A 13,787-nucleotide genomic window follows, 5' to 3' on the forward strand; every position below is an offset into this window, starting at 1 on the left:
TGAACAGAAACCAACGAAAGTATTTGAGTCCCTGATCACCCAAAACCACTAATAGTCGGTGCAGCTGCACTGAGCAGCTCACTGGAGCTGCTGGGAGCCCGGCGAGGTGCCAGGACAGCTGCCTGGGATGCAGGCATTGCCTCCAGTTTGGGGCACTCCCAGACACCACCAGCACGAGCTCTCCAGCCGGGGTTTAATGTATGAGATGCGCAGGAATTCCTCCTGGCTTTTACAAAGGCCACCATGAGTCTGGGCCAGAGCATCCCTTTGTGCAATCTGGTGCAGTTACCTGAAAACCCAATCCTGTCTGCCAGAGCATCTGGCCCTTAGTCTGTAAGCGAGCATCAGCCTCAGAGGCTTTTGGATGTTGGATTTTGGGGGTGGGACAGAGCCAGAAAAATCCAGTTTGGGGCAGACATTAGGCATAAACCCAACTGCGAGTCCTACCTGAGCAAAAAGGGGACTCCTGTCCGCAGCCTCCACCCCACCACATCATCCTTCTTGGATCCCACCTCTGCTGTAAGACCCTGTCCCACAGTTTCCTTCCCAGTCCCTCCACACCCACCAGTTGTCCCCCTCTTGGACATGGCTTGGAAGCCTTTCAGGACAGGACTTGTGCCGCTGGTTTTATGGAGTAAGGCACAGCACGGTCCCAAACTGAGCTCTGCACTCTGAGACACAATGGTAACACTAAAAATAAACGGTGCAGCCGGGTCCAACAAAAGGTACCTCTGCTCCCCACCACTCTTCCGCGGTCTTGGGGTGGAAATTGAAAGAGCCCTGAATATGTAGCAGGTGGCTCCAGGCGAGCACAAGATGGTGGTTTCTGAGGAAGGACTTGCACCAGGACATCTGGGGAAACCGCAAGTGGTGTTTATGGTGTCCCAGCCTGCAGCCCATCATGTGTTTCACGAGTGGGCATGTGTTGTTCCAGTGCAGATCACAGAGGGTGCCTTGCTCCCACCTCCCCCCCCCAGGAGCTCCCCTCACCAGGCATCTTACCCATGGGGAGGTGAGCCTTCCTCATGCTCTGAAGAAGCACCAAGGACTGGAACGGGACTAAACCCCACGGGGGACACCGTGATGGTCCTCAGAAGGAGCAGGGAAAGGCTCGGGGAGCACCTGCAAGGTGCGATCCCCACCTCCGGAACCAAGCATCCCATAAGAGCTTACAGGAGTTGGGGACTTCATTTCACTTAGGATCCCAGTGCCTCCCCAGAAATCCTGGTCTTCAGCCATCTCTGCTCACAAGCACCAAAGCCACATGCCACAATGCCTGCAAGGGACATGCACAAGAGTGCAAGCAAGACTACTAGTGTCCCACCAACACTGTTGAGGCATGGAGAACAACATAACCAGAGTGAGGTGCCCATAGCATAAATAGCTTGGGGGGCAGGGCCTCTCTTAGTCCTAATGTTTAACTACTCAGCTGGGTCTCCCATCTCAGAGCACTTCTTGGGTGCTATAAGTTGTTGTGTTGTCTGCTGTGCACCCACTGTTCTTTGGGACAGAGGCTGTAACTGCTTACCCTGGAGGGATGCAGCAGGGATCCAGCTTCATGTCCTGCAAGAGCTGAACACTTAATTATTTGAGGGAGGCCGCTCTGGGAAGGCCGAGTTGCTCATCCCAAAATATCTAGCAATCCTGCAGACAGAACAACCTCCTGGCCAAGGTGAGCTCCGGGCAACTCACCCCAGGTCAGGGTCCTCACATCTTAACTGTGCCCTGACCACACACTTGTGCTGGGGAAGGTCTCCATCATTAACAGAAAAAGGCAGAGCAGCAAAAAAAAAAAAAAAAAAAAAAAAAAAAAAAAGACTGACCTGTTTTGATACCCAAGCAGGAAAGGAATCTTTGCATCCACCTCCTCAGCATCTCCCAAGAAGATTCAGCCTCCAGCTGCCTGGATCTCTAAGCATTGCCTTCACACACGCCTACATCTCCTTGCACCTTGGGTACCACGGTCACCCCACAAATCCTGGGGCTTCTCTTCCAGAGCACGAGGCAGAGCGTGCCATGGGGAGGGAGCTGGTGGTGTTTGTCCTTCACAGGGGGCGAGGTGACAGATCAAACATGGTCTTTACACCCTTCTAGAACCTCTTGAGATGCTGCCCCAAAAAAGTGAAGGCAAGTGAGGGTGCAGACACTCAGCCTTTCAGGCTGCAACACCGACTTCATTTGACAAAAGCAAATTCCCTTTTTCCCCCCTCTTGGTTCTCCCCAAACACCACCCACCTTCACTGAACCAGACCCCAAGAGAAAGGTGGACAGAGAAGACAGTGGGGAAAGGTTCCAGCAGGCAATAGTGGAGGAAGGACAAGAGCATGCCTTTCAGCAGGACCAGAAATAACTGCCCCCCCCCCCCCCCCCATCATCCCATGACCTTGGAGCATCACAGCCCAGGTCAGAGTTAAGGGCACCCAGGTGAGTGCAGTGGCAGATGTGTAGGGACCCATCTTCATGCTCCCCCCAGGAATGAAAGCCCTCTTCCTCCCTCCATCCCATTACAGCTGGTTCATTCCTCTCCTGCTCCAGGGGTAAAACCAGGCCCTTACAGAGCAGGAGGGAGGAAACAGTAGACCCCACTGCAGGGAAGACCCAGGGCAGGATCAAGATAGAGAGAGCAGGTTCCCCCCACCAGAGACATGACACCCTGCAACCAAAAACCACATTACAAGAGAAATACAAAATATAGCACTTTAATTGCAGGAAGATAAAAAAAATAGAAAAAAAAAAATCTCATAAACCTCAGGCATAAAATAAATAGTCAGCTTAGTAGCACACACGCATGTGCAGTCCTGGTTTGTGTCAGCTTCCAGGCCCAAGCAGCTCCCTGGTGCTGGGTACACACACAAAGCATGTTAATTAGGATTTACACATGGATGACACTGCCTGGTCACGCTTGGGAGAGACCAACATGTGCATTTGGGAGGGTGAAGCCAACCTATTCACGCTATGCTGCAATCTTGAAAATTAAAGACATCTTTATATAAACTCTGTCTTTGGTTAAGAAAAAAATTAAGATTCCTAGGTTCTTATATTCAACATGTACATATATAATCTCTGCATTGGTTTCCAAGTTTCAAAATACTTTCGTATTACAGATAAACATATAAACCTCAGCAAAAATAAAGAGGAACTTGAGAAGGTTCTCCTTGAAAGGCATACCCTAGCCTCCATCAACAGGCTTCTTTGGGGGAAAAAGAAAAAAAAAAAACCTGTTTCTGGAAAGAATTTTCTACCTTTGAGCATTTTAAGGCTTTTTCCAAGAGTCACTTGCTACCAAAGCACTATTCTCAGCAAGGTTCAAGTTGCAGACTGCTAGGGCTGGTTGTTACAGCTGTTGATTTTTGGTTCTGCTCGACTGGCCATTAACAAAGGCAACACAAAGCACTCCCAGCCCCAACCTTCCCGCAGAGCTCAGACACTCCCTCCTCCCGCTGCCATCAGCTACAGCCAGCAGTACACGGACTACCCTGCTTGGTACTAAAGTCATTTTTATCAGTACAGTGTCTGCAGGACAGACACTAAGCATCCAACCTACTTTCTCATGGCAATTTTTACTGCTGTGTTTATACAGACTTGACTGGAAACAGCAAAGAACAAAAAACAACTTTCCAAAAGGGGAATTTAGCCACTAATGGAACCAAACTGGGTTTAGATCAACCCAAATGACGATATGTCTGCAGAAAAGGAGGCTCAGACAGCAATCTGTTGGTTTTCTCTGAAGAGTGGCCGCTGGTGCGTCCCACAGATGTCCTGGAAGATCCTGTACATCTGGTCATGCTGTGTCTCGTCAGCTATGGGGAGCATGGGGCTGCTGCTGCAGGTCTTCCCAGCCTCCTCCACCACCTGCCTGACACACAGCTGCTCCACCTACACAGAAAGAAAAGTCATGAAGACACTGAATGAAGAGGAACCTCTTTGGGTATCTCCTACTGCTGCCATCCACCCCCACCAGCCCAGGCAGCAGGGTATGGGGTGGGAGAGATGCAGCAGAGCAGTTGTGCCCAACAGACCCAGGTGGTCAAGTCCAGGCAGGCCAACAGGTCCAACTCCACGAGCCACCTTGGCACAAGCACCTCTAGGAGAAAAAGAGCTCATCTCCCAGCAGAGCTACAGAAAGGCGAGGACAGGCTGGGGGACATCCCAGCACATGGGAGTGATCCTCTGGTGCAGACACCCAAGGCAAGAGGTGGTGACCAGGTCAGAAAGCTGTGCCGGGAGGCATACGACCAGTCTGAGAACTTGTACAATCCCTTCCAGGACCTCACAGACTTGGTGGGTCTCTGTTTGCTGAAGGATGGATGCAACAACCCTCCCTGTGCCCTCAGTGCCATGTCCCTGCTGTCACAGCCTTATTGGCCCAAGAGGGTCCCACACTGGGTGCAGGCTCCAGAAACACCCTGTGCATTGCCCCAAGGGCTTGGAGATCTCAGAATCGCTTCAGCTTCTCCAGGGAGAAGTTTCTGGCCCTCTCATCCCATCCCCTCCTTCCCCCTCCTCAAGGTGTCCCAACCCCACTGCTGTGCACCGTGGCTGTTCACCACATCCGTTGGCTGTTCAGCTTGAGGCTGTCCCTTAAATTCAACCATTCCAGGGATTTATTCCCATCTCCCACAGGAGAGGGCAGAGGTCCCAGTGCCAAGAGACAGGAACAGGAGGAAGAGAACAGATTTCCTAGCTGCTTAAAAAAAGCTTTTACCATTTGGGAGCTTTGGTTGACAAACATGATCTACCCAGATTAAGGAGTCTGACAACCAACAGCCCAAGCGCCTCTCAGGAGGCTGTAGATAAGCCAACACTCCTGCCACCCCAGCAATTCAGGCACCCAAATGGTCTGTGGCTCCAGGAGTTGAAGCTAGAGCCCAACTCGTAGGGGAAAAAAGGGCAACACGGTCCAGACAAGGAGGGAAATTCAGCAGCAGAGCTCCAAAGGGCAGCCCTCCATACCTGGACAAGGATGAGTTTGCACCGCAGGGGCACCGCGTCGGGGAACTCCTCTCCGAAGCACAGCATGACTCTGCTGTCGGGGAAGCGGCCCTGGTTGTTGTAAAACTGCTGCAGCTCTGCAAGGAGAGGGGGCACAGTTGGAGGATACCTGCCACAGGCTGCCAGCCTTTGCTACACAGCTTCAAGACGCGGCGCCCTGCCATGGAAGACAGCTGTGGGCTCAAGAGAAGCCAGGTTTGCTGTGCAAAGCCTCCAGCCAGGAGGAGTTTTAGTGACACAAGACACCAGGTTATTCCTTCCCCCATCCAGAGCACTTGCGGAACCCATCAGTGATGGGCAGTGATGACTCCAAAGTGCTCCAAGGCCAAGGGCTCCACCCGTTCAACCCCACCAAGTGGATGAAGAGAAAGAGGGAAATGCTCCTACAAACCTCTGAAGAATAAGTTGGTGTCAAATATCTTCACCACCTCATCCCGGTCCAATTTGTTGGGCCTGTCCTTGTAGACCATGGTGTTCCCGCTCCAGAAGACCCTGCCCTGGCAGAGCCTCTTGATGAAGATGCCCTGCTTGTTGCTGTGCAGCAGAACACCCCTCTCCAGGTGCCCAAAGAGCTTCCTGGTGATCTGCTTCTGGCGGTCATTCTGGATGGCGTCAGCCGAGGGGAACCGCACGTGCTCTAGGGCATCTGGGGCGTAGAGCTTCTCGCCGTGGCTGGAGGGCTGGCTGAGCGAGATCCTGCAGCCCTCAACGCACGAGGTGGTGACGTGGCCCACCAGCCTCCCGCCGTAGTAGAAGCTGATCACCATCTGGGAGTAACCTGGGAGGAGATGGGCACGTACACCACCCATCAGGAGAAGACAAACCCGGCCTCTAATGGCCCAAATGCCATGAGAGCAGCAAAAATTTCCCCGAGAGCAAGTCTGACTTGATGGAGACCACCTCCTCCTTGCTAGAGGACATCTCCTCCAGCACTCAGCCTGGTAGCAGAACTGATAAGCAAGCGAGAGGTCCCGACACTGAACCCCTTCCTTCTGCCTTTGTTCCACGCTTCCCCTGCCGTGGGCAGATCTCCCCGTGCCCCAGGCATGACTGATCCCAACCTCCCAAGGCACCCACCCCACGCCAGGGCCACGGGACACAACAGGCAGATCCATCCCTGCTCAGCGTGCAAGCCTTGGGGATACTCAGGAGGGCATGGGACCTCCCAAACCCAGAGCAAAGCCTCCCCCCCCAGGCAGGGAGCGGAGTCAGAGCCATTTTCTGCCACCGCACACAAGGCCAAGCCCCAGAGGGACTTTTGATAAGCACAGTCCAGAGCCAAGCAGAGCTGCCTTACCTGAATGATGCTGCTCATAACCAGAGTATCCGTTCATCAGGGGCAACGCTGTGGGCAGAGAGAAATTCAAGCTGAGCCTACGCACCCAGCTCCCAAACCCCTATCCCCTCCTCTCCCCTCCACCAGCCCCGTGGTTTTCTCTCCTGAGCACATCAGGCTTCGCAGCCCCCGCACAGGAGAGGTCAGCAAATATTCCCAGGTGGATTTATCCTCGTGCAACACACACTGTTGGGTGCCTGGCACCAACCACAGCATTCGTAACTAGCATTCTTAAGAAATATTAAATACAACTGTTGTCCCTTATGCATCACTGCACAGTAAGCTTTTTTTTTCTGCCTCAGACCAACAGGAAAAAAAAAAAAAAATCTCAGTCCCAAACACCACACATGCTGTCAGCTACTTACCGGGGCTGGGCTGTTGTACCCACCAGTCAGGTATCGGGGGGTTTCTGCAGGTCTCCTGCGGAGGAGAGGGGCTTCTCTTGATGATCCCCAGATAATCATCTACACAGGAGGGCTGTGTGAGACCAGACACCAAGATCAGAGCAGGTTTGATGCCTTGGGCAGCCGCTGCCCTGCGCCGAGACACTTGCAGTGCTCAGAGAGGCTCTAAATTGCAATCCCAATGGGATGCCAATGAATTTTTTTTTCCTTAGAAATGTTAAGCTTGGCATTCCCCAGGCCATACACTCTAATGACACCCTCGAGAGCTACCGAGCAGAAGCAGCCCACGGAGACACCATCAAGAAGGGGAACAGAGCTGCGAAAGAGCATCCACCCCCCAGCAAAAGTCTCACCAGCCCGGCTGCAAATCGGGAGCCGTTCATCACAGCCGCATCCTGATTGAGCTGCGAGAGCCAGCGCTGCTCACCGGGCTGATCCCCAAAGCTTTGCAGATTGAACTTAAGGCAACACTTGATGAGGCAACTCAACAGCACCAGTCTACCTCCAGCCAAAGCGACCTGCAGCCACGGTGAGGGCTTACCTCTTTAATGAGGTCATCGATCGCAGAGGAACTGCAGTCCATCTCTGTGACATCGTTCAGGCTGCTTCCGTTGGCAATGCCCACTTTGCCTGGAAGGAGAGGCCGGGATGCAGTGAAGACACACACCCCACCCTAGCCACAGCTTGTCTTGCCACTGGGTTTTAGAAACCCTTCACCCCGTGAAAGTTAGGAAACCAAGAACCACAGCACAGAGTTGGGGGGGTGTAGCCCCCTCCAGCTCCACCCAGAGCTGCTTTTTGGGATCAAAAACCAGTTTACAACCCATTACCCCAGCGCACAATGAGCAGCAGCAAAGCAAATCAAAAATCTGGCTGGTAACAAAGAGAGCTAGAGCAGAAAAGGTTGGGTTTTTTTTTTTTCTGAACACCCCAGAGACCGGGGCTGCTGCTTCTCCTTTTTCTGCCAGCCACCTCGAGCGCAGGCTTGATGCTGGTGGGAACCTGCAGGACCATTTGCATAGTGGCAGCAAGCCCCCCATGTGAACGTGGCTGGAGGAGACCGAGATGCTAAAGGTAGGTTTCCTGACAGCGAGATTATTTTTTTCACAAGTTTTTTTTTACTTAAAAAAAAAAAAAGGAAAAAGCACACATACACCTAACCACAAATAGAGATACAAATAGAGATATATTTAGCATGACCTGCGCCACACCAGACATCACAGCAGCAGCTGCTCTCTGTGAAACTACTGCTACTCTAATCACTGCTGGCAAGAGAGAAGGGACTTATTGCAGCTCCCCACCACCCATCAAGGGCAGGCACTGGGAAGACAAGGCATTGGGGCTCAAGTACCCGCTGCTAAGTGGGAAAGGATTTTAGATTTGCCCCTACAACATCCCTATGGGATGGAAGCTTACATGATGCTGAAGTTATCCACTGTTTCTTAATCAGCTGTTCGGGGAGGGGAGAGGAAAAAAAGCCTGTCCTTCCTCCCCTCCCCGCCACAGCAGTGACACAGGAGACATCTTCAAAGCATCACAGCATGAGAGCAGAGTCTGTCCAGGAAGCTCTGCTCAGATGTAGATCAGTGGCACAAGCCTGCAGCTGCTTGCAGGACTGACCTGCATCAGGAGTCAGTCCTTTATCAGAGCACTCACATTTCTGTTCCTCCTCTGGCACGATTCTGTAGACCTTGTAGGGCTCGGAGATGTCCAGCTGGGACCTGTCTGTCACCTCCTCAAAGTCGGGGCTCTTGTTCAAAGCACAGCGCAGCCGCGTCTTCCAGGTGGCCGGCTCCGCTTTGTCACCTTCTTTGAACTTGCCTTTGAAAACAGCCCAGGCCTAAAACAAAGCAACAACAACAACAAAAAATAATTAACCCTCCACGTGAGCTCTGCAAATCCCCTCAAGCCCAGGGGCAGAGGAGCTGGGGCTGCAAGAGAGCATTTTGCATCCTGCTCTCCTCGCCTCTCTGCCCCTTGCACCCTCTCAACCACCCCACGCGTATCCGCCGTTTCGCTCCTAGACTGCAGGCACGTGCACAGCTGCTGCACGTGGGGACGGGTATCGGGGTGCAGGGCAGCACCACCTGCCCCAGCGATGCACCCAGGTGCAGGAAAAGGCTGCAGCACCCAGGCTTGAAAAAGGCAGAGTTCAAGGTCTTAACATGTGGCATCGTCTCTGCACTGACAGGTCAGGAGCTGCTGGGGATATGAGGAACAGCAGCTGAAACACTGGTGTCCCTAGTGAGCTGGTACACCTCAAAAATAAGAATTAACCTCACTTTCCAGCACCTGACTAATAAATGAAAGCTAGTTTCTTTTTAAGACCAGTATATCACTCATGATTCTGATGGGAGAATACACTTTACACTTGAAGATAGATTGCAAAATATGTATTATTTTAAAAAATATATTTATTTTATAGATATTTACATATTTTCAGATGGCCAAATTCAATGCCAGCCTCATAACTCAGTACTCCCAAACCAGCTGTCACTGCCCTGAAAGTGAACTTGCTCACCAGTACAGATATTTGGAAGTGGAGGCAAATGGAAGGGAATTCCTGGGGAAGAGCCTGACCTTTTCAGTTAGGGATGGAATTTTCCAGTTTTTCCCCAAAACTGGAAATCCCCCCACCCCCTTTTCAGTGAAATCCAAAACTTCCTTCTCTCCTGCAAAGTCTTTTTGGTTTTTTGTGTTTTGTTCTTTTGTTGTTCTGTTTTTTTTTTTTTTTTATTGTGGGGGTTTTTGTTTGTTTTTTGTTTGTTTGTATTTTCGTGTTTTGTTTTTGTTTTGGGTTTTTTCTAGTAAATCATCCTTTTATCAAGAATAGCCTGATAAGAAGTTTAGAGCAGGTCCAAACTTTTCTCATGTTAGACCAGGATTCAGACGTGCTGAAAACAAACCTAAAACTGGTACCAACATTTGGCAAAAAGGAACAAGTACCCCCAAAAGAGCCTGGGAGACCAGTTGTGGGATGAAGCATCTTCTGCAAGGGTCAGGGATACAAAACCCACAGAGAACATGGACATTTCCCACCAGTGGAACTGTCAGCAAGGGAAAAACAGAACCGCAGAGCTCACGAACCATCGAGAAGAGGCATTAACCATATGTCCCTACCTTGAAAATCGAAGCATCCACCTCCTGGTTGTAGTCCTGCTTCCCGGCGTGTTTCCACGGGATGCGGAACATGGTTTTCTCCTCGTTTTCCCAGATGAGCCCAGGGTACAGCTCGCTGTCGATCTGCTCGATCAGCCACTGCCGGAGCCGCCGCCCGCCGTTGCGGTCACACATCCTGGATGGAACAAGAGGTCCAAACCCCGTTAGCTCCCCCAGCACCATCCCACCACGACTGGGGTAAAAGGGATCATGCCACGTTCACAGCCGGGAGTGCCAAGATGAGCAGCTTGCAGGTCCCACATGCCAACCTCTATACCTTAAAAATCGCTCCCCAGCTTCTTTTATAATTAAAAAAACAAGGTAATTTTCTATGAGTTACTACAAATTCTTCCTCCAGGTCTATCAAAGCTCTGCTCACAGAAACAGGCTGACGGTGCTCTGCTTATTCCTTTTCTTTTTTGCTGCGGGGTAAGTGACATCGGAAGCAGATGAACGGAGATTAAAGCACCCAGTTATGCTGTCACCCGAGCAAGTGACACTGGACAGACACCCATGAGTGTCTGCAGCAAAGTGCTGTCCCCAGCTGGTCTTGGCACAAGGGTCTGTCCTGGAGGACACGCAGCCCCTCTTTTCCAGGCACGGCCAGTTTGGGGAGCAGGGGCTGGTTCCAGGCAGCACCCAGAATCATCGCAGAGATGGGGCCACCAAACAAACCCTCTCAAACAGAGAGCCGATGCCAGGTTGGAGCAGGGTGAGGTCAAAGCCACCCTTGCAGGGGACCTCGGGGCATTTTTAGTCAAAGCCGCTGGGTGACTTCATGGAGGACCCATGAGAAAGTTTCTCCCCTCCTGGCATCCCCCAACACCTCCATGGCAAGACCCACAGGGACTTCAGGAGTTGGTGGCCTGGCAGAAGAAACCAGCAGCACCAGGATCAGCCCTCCAGGCCTTTTGGGCTCACATTCCTCCTCCAAATTTTACAGGACTGCCTCTCCCTCATTCTTTTTTTATTTATTGCCCCATGGGAAGATTTGGGGGAGAAGACAATGATCTTCCTAACACAGCCTGAGACCTGGAGGTCCCTGCTTTGCCATGGGCTCACATTAGCTCAGTGCCACCAACTTCTGTCCCTTCTGCATTGCTCTACCACTGCACAGCAGGACACACGGACCTCCCTGGCCAGCCTCAGCACAGCCTCTGTTTTTAGGGATGGCATTAGCCAACACCACCAGCCAAAACAACATCAAGGGCCCAGCTCTGGGTCTCGGCCACCCCTCAGCATGTGCCACAGCTCATCCCTGGAGGGACAGGGGTACACGCAGCCTCTCCGTGGGCTCCCACACCAAACACCTTGCACCCAAACCACACCAAGATGAAGAATCTCAGAAATACTTGCTGAAATGGGGCTCTCTTATAAATCTGCCCGTTTTCTAGAAAGCTTGCTCCCGCCACTGCCAGAGGCCAGAGCTCCGTTTCCCCTCCACAAAAAGACTAGGCAAGTTCTTCAGGCTCCACTAGTGACGTGAGCCAGCAGGACATGGCCACGGAACCCCCTCCCACGCAGGGACCTGCGCACTGACCCCACACCAGGACGGACAAATGCCAGGAAGGACAAACAGCCGGAAAACTTGGCCGGCACCGCACAATCAGCCCGCAAGCCCCGCTCCCCTCTACACCCCATCTCAGGCTTTGCCCTGGAGCGATGGGGACAGCACCTCCCGCGACCCCCCGCCACCCCCCCCCAGCATCGAGCGGGGTCAGTCCTCGCACCCCACGGCTGGGTTTAGGATCGTCCACCCCCAGCACCCCACACCTGCCAAACCCCCGAGGTCCCACGGGTGGACCCACGCTGCCGGTACCTGCCCTCCGCGCCCCGCCGTGCCGCTGCCCGCACCGCCCACCGCGCCCCGCCTTTTATACCGGCCCGGGGGGCGGGACCGCCAACGTCCACGCCCCTCCGCGCCGCGCCGCCAATAGCCAGCCGCCCCTCCGCGCCCTCTCTGCCCAATGGGGAGCCGCCGCCGTGCAGCGGCGGCCCAATGGGAGGCCGCCCAGTGGGGCGCGCGAGGCGGGCGCCGCTTTCTCTGAAGCGCGCGCTTTTCCGAGAAATCAGCCGGAGGGGCGGGGCGGGGGCGGGGCTACAGGGGGAGTGGGCGGGGCTAGGGCGTGGGGACCCGCCCAGCTGGGTCTCGGGTCACTCTGCAGCCCGGGCTGCTCCCCAGTCCCAGCTCCATCCCCAGTCCCAAACCAATCCCCCCAGTCCCAAACCAATCTCCCCAGTCCCAGCTCCATCCCCAGTCCCAAAACAATCTCCCCAGTCTCGGATCGGCCCAGTCCCAGACCAGTTTCCCCAGTCCCAGAGAATCCCCCCCAGTCCCATATCTCTCCCTCTCCAGTCCCAAAACACTCTCCCTGGTCTCAGATCGGTCCCTTCCCCAGCCCAGACGGTCTCACCAGTCCTAGGTCAGTCTCCCCAGTGTCAGACTGGTCCCTCCCACGTTCCCCACCAGTCTCCCCAGTCCCAGAGCATCCCCCCCAGTTCCATATCTATCCCTCCCCGGTCCCAAAACAGTCTCCCTGGTCTCAGATCAGTCCGTTCCCTGTCCCAAATGGTCTCCCCAGTCCTAGATCGGTCTCCTCTGTCCTAGATCAGTCTTCCCAGTCTCAGATTGATCCCTCCCCAGTTCCCAGCCAGCCTTCCCAGTTCCAGACCAGTCTCCCCAGTCCCAGATCGGTCCATCCTCAGACTCAGATCAGTCCATCCCCAGTCCCAAACCAGTCTCCCCAGTTCCAAACCAGTCTCCCTAGATCCAGATCAGTCCATCCCTAGTCCCCATCCATCTCGAGTCCCAGACCATCCTCCCCAGTGTCAGAACCATCCATCCCTGGGCGGTTCCCAGTTCCCTCCTGCAACAACCCCAGGTCCCAGGTCTGTCCCCCCCTCACTGCTCCGCCAGTGCCTGCTGTCCCCCAGCCGGGATCGGTGCCCTGGCAGTGCCCAGCAGCCCCAGTCCAGCCTGGACGGACCCAACTGGGGCCACTGGCCGTGGCAGAGTGTAAAGGACCATCTGCAGCCTGACTTCAGAGGGGTTTTTTGGGATTACCAGATTACACACACATTTCTTGGAAGAAAACTGTAATTACTCCCATGTGGGTAATACAGAGAAATAGGAAATGTATGGAGCTGCACAGATGGTAACATAAAAATAATGATCTAAGGTACACAACCTTGACTGTCATTTCTAATAAATAACGGCTGTAACAGCCCTTGTTTTTAAACACCCGACTGATCCTAATCAGATCCCCCCTGTGAGATTCGGAGACAGCCAAAAACATCTTTTGCAGTCAGATATGGTTAGGAGAATTATTTATTTTTTTTTACCAAGAAACAAATTAAGCTTTGCAGTGGGTGGTGCACCGCCATCCCCCCGTGACACCAGTCCTGCCCCACCATGTCAGCCAGAGACCCCCCCAGTAAAAAAGTGTTTCTTTTGTAACATTTCTGGCACATTTGGGATATTTTCAAGGGGCTCTGTATAATTGAGCCTCTCCACCCCCTTGTCCCCTCTGGAGCCCAATGAGCTGGAGGCTAATTGTAACCCTGCTGCTGGCGGGGTGATTCCATCACCTCTGCCTTCATTTTGGTTCCGCAACTTCATGGGCAGCCTGGAAAGGCAAAATCTCAATTCCCTGGGACAAGGGAGATCCCAAAGGGAGGAGGATAAAGTAATAAGCCCCTTAAATTGGGTTTTTCAGCCGCTCACGGTGCCGGCTGCAGCAGGCTGGACAGGAGGGAAAAGCCCTGCAGCCCTGGCAAGGGAAAATGCAAAACACACCCTGGGGCAGGTAGCAGGGCAGGGAGTTTCTTGCAAACTATTTATCTGTGTGCAAAGAGCACCGCGGGAAGCTCTTTCACACTTCAGCAGAGTGATTTTC

At 53.3% G+C, this 13,787-nt stretch overlaps 1 protein-coding gene across 2 annotated transcripts; it reads right to left on the reverse strand.

Moving 5' to 3' along the window:
* Positions 1 to 2,683: 2,683 nt before the first annotated feature.
* IRF8 (interferon regulatory factor 8) lies at positions 2,684 to 11,729 on the reverse strand. Of its 2 annotated transcripts, none has more exons than XM_042797787.1 (9): positions 11,711 to 11,729; positions 9,853 to 10,027; positions 8,389 to 8,572; positions 7,274 to 7,362; positions 6,694 to 6,805; positions 6,290 to 6,337; positions 5,384 to 5,770; positions 4,954 to 5,069; positions 2,684 to 3,876 (listed from the first exon to the last, which is right to left on the reverse strand). In XM_042797787.1, exons 2-9 carry the CDS (start codon positions 10,024 to 10,026, stop codon positions 3,700 to 3,702), a joined length of 1,287 nt encoding a protein of 428 aa, XP_042653721.1. In that variant the 5' UTR covers position 10,027; positions 11,711 to 11,729; the 3' UTR covers positions 2,684 to 3,699. The 2 variants fall into 2 exon arrangements, with proteins under 2 accessions (XP_042653721.1, XP_042653722.1); XM_042797788.1 differs by having other exon boundaries at positions 11,665 to 11,712.
* Positions 11,730 to 13,787: the final 2,058 nt, after the last annotated feature.

This window comes from Tyto alba, unplaced genomic scaffold (genome assembly GCF_018691265.1).
Source record: "Tyto alba isolate M040663 unplaced genomic scaffold, T.alba_DEE_v4.0 Super-Scaffold_26, whole genome shotgun sequence".
Classification (NCBI taxonomy): domain Eukaryota; kingdom Metazoa; phylum Chordata; class Aves; order Strigiformes; family Tytonidae; genus Tyto; species Tyto alba.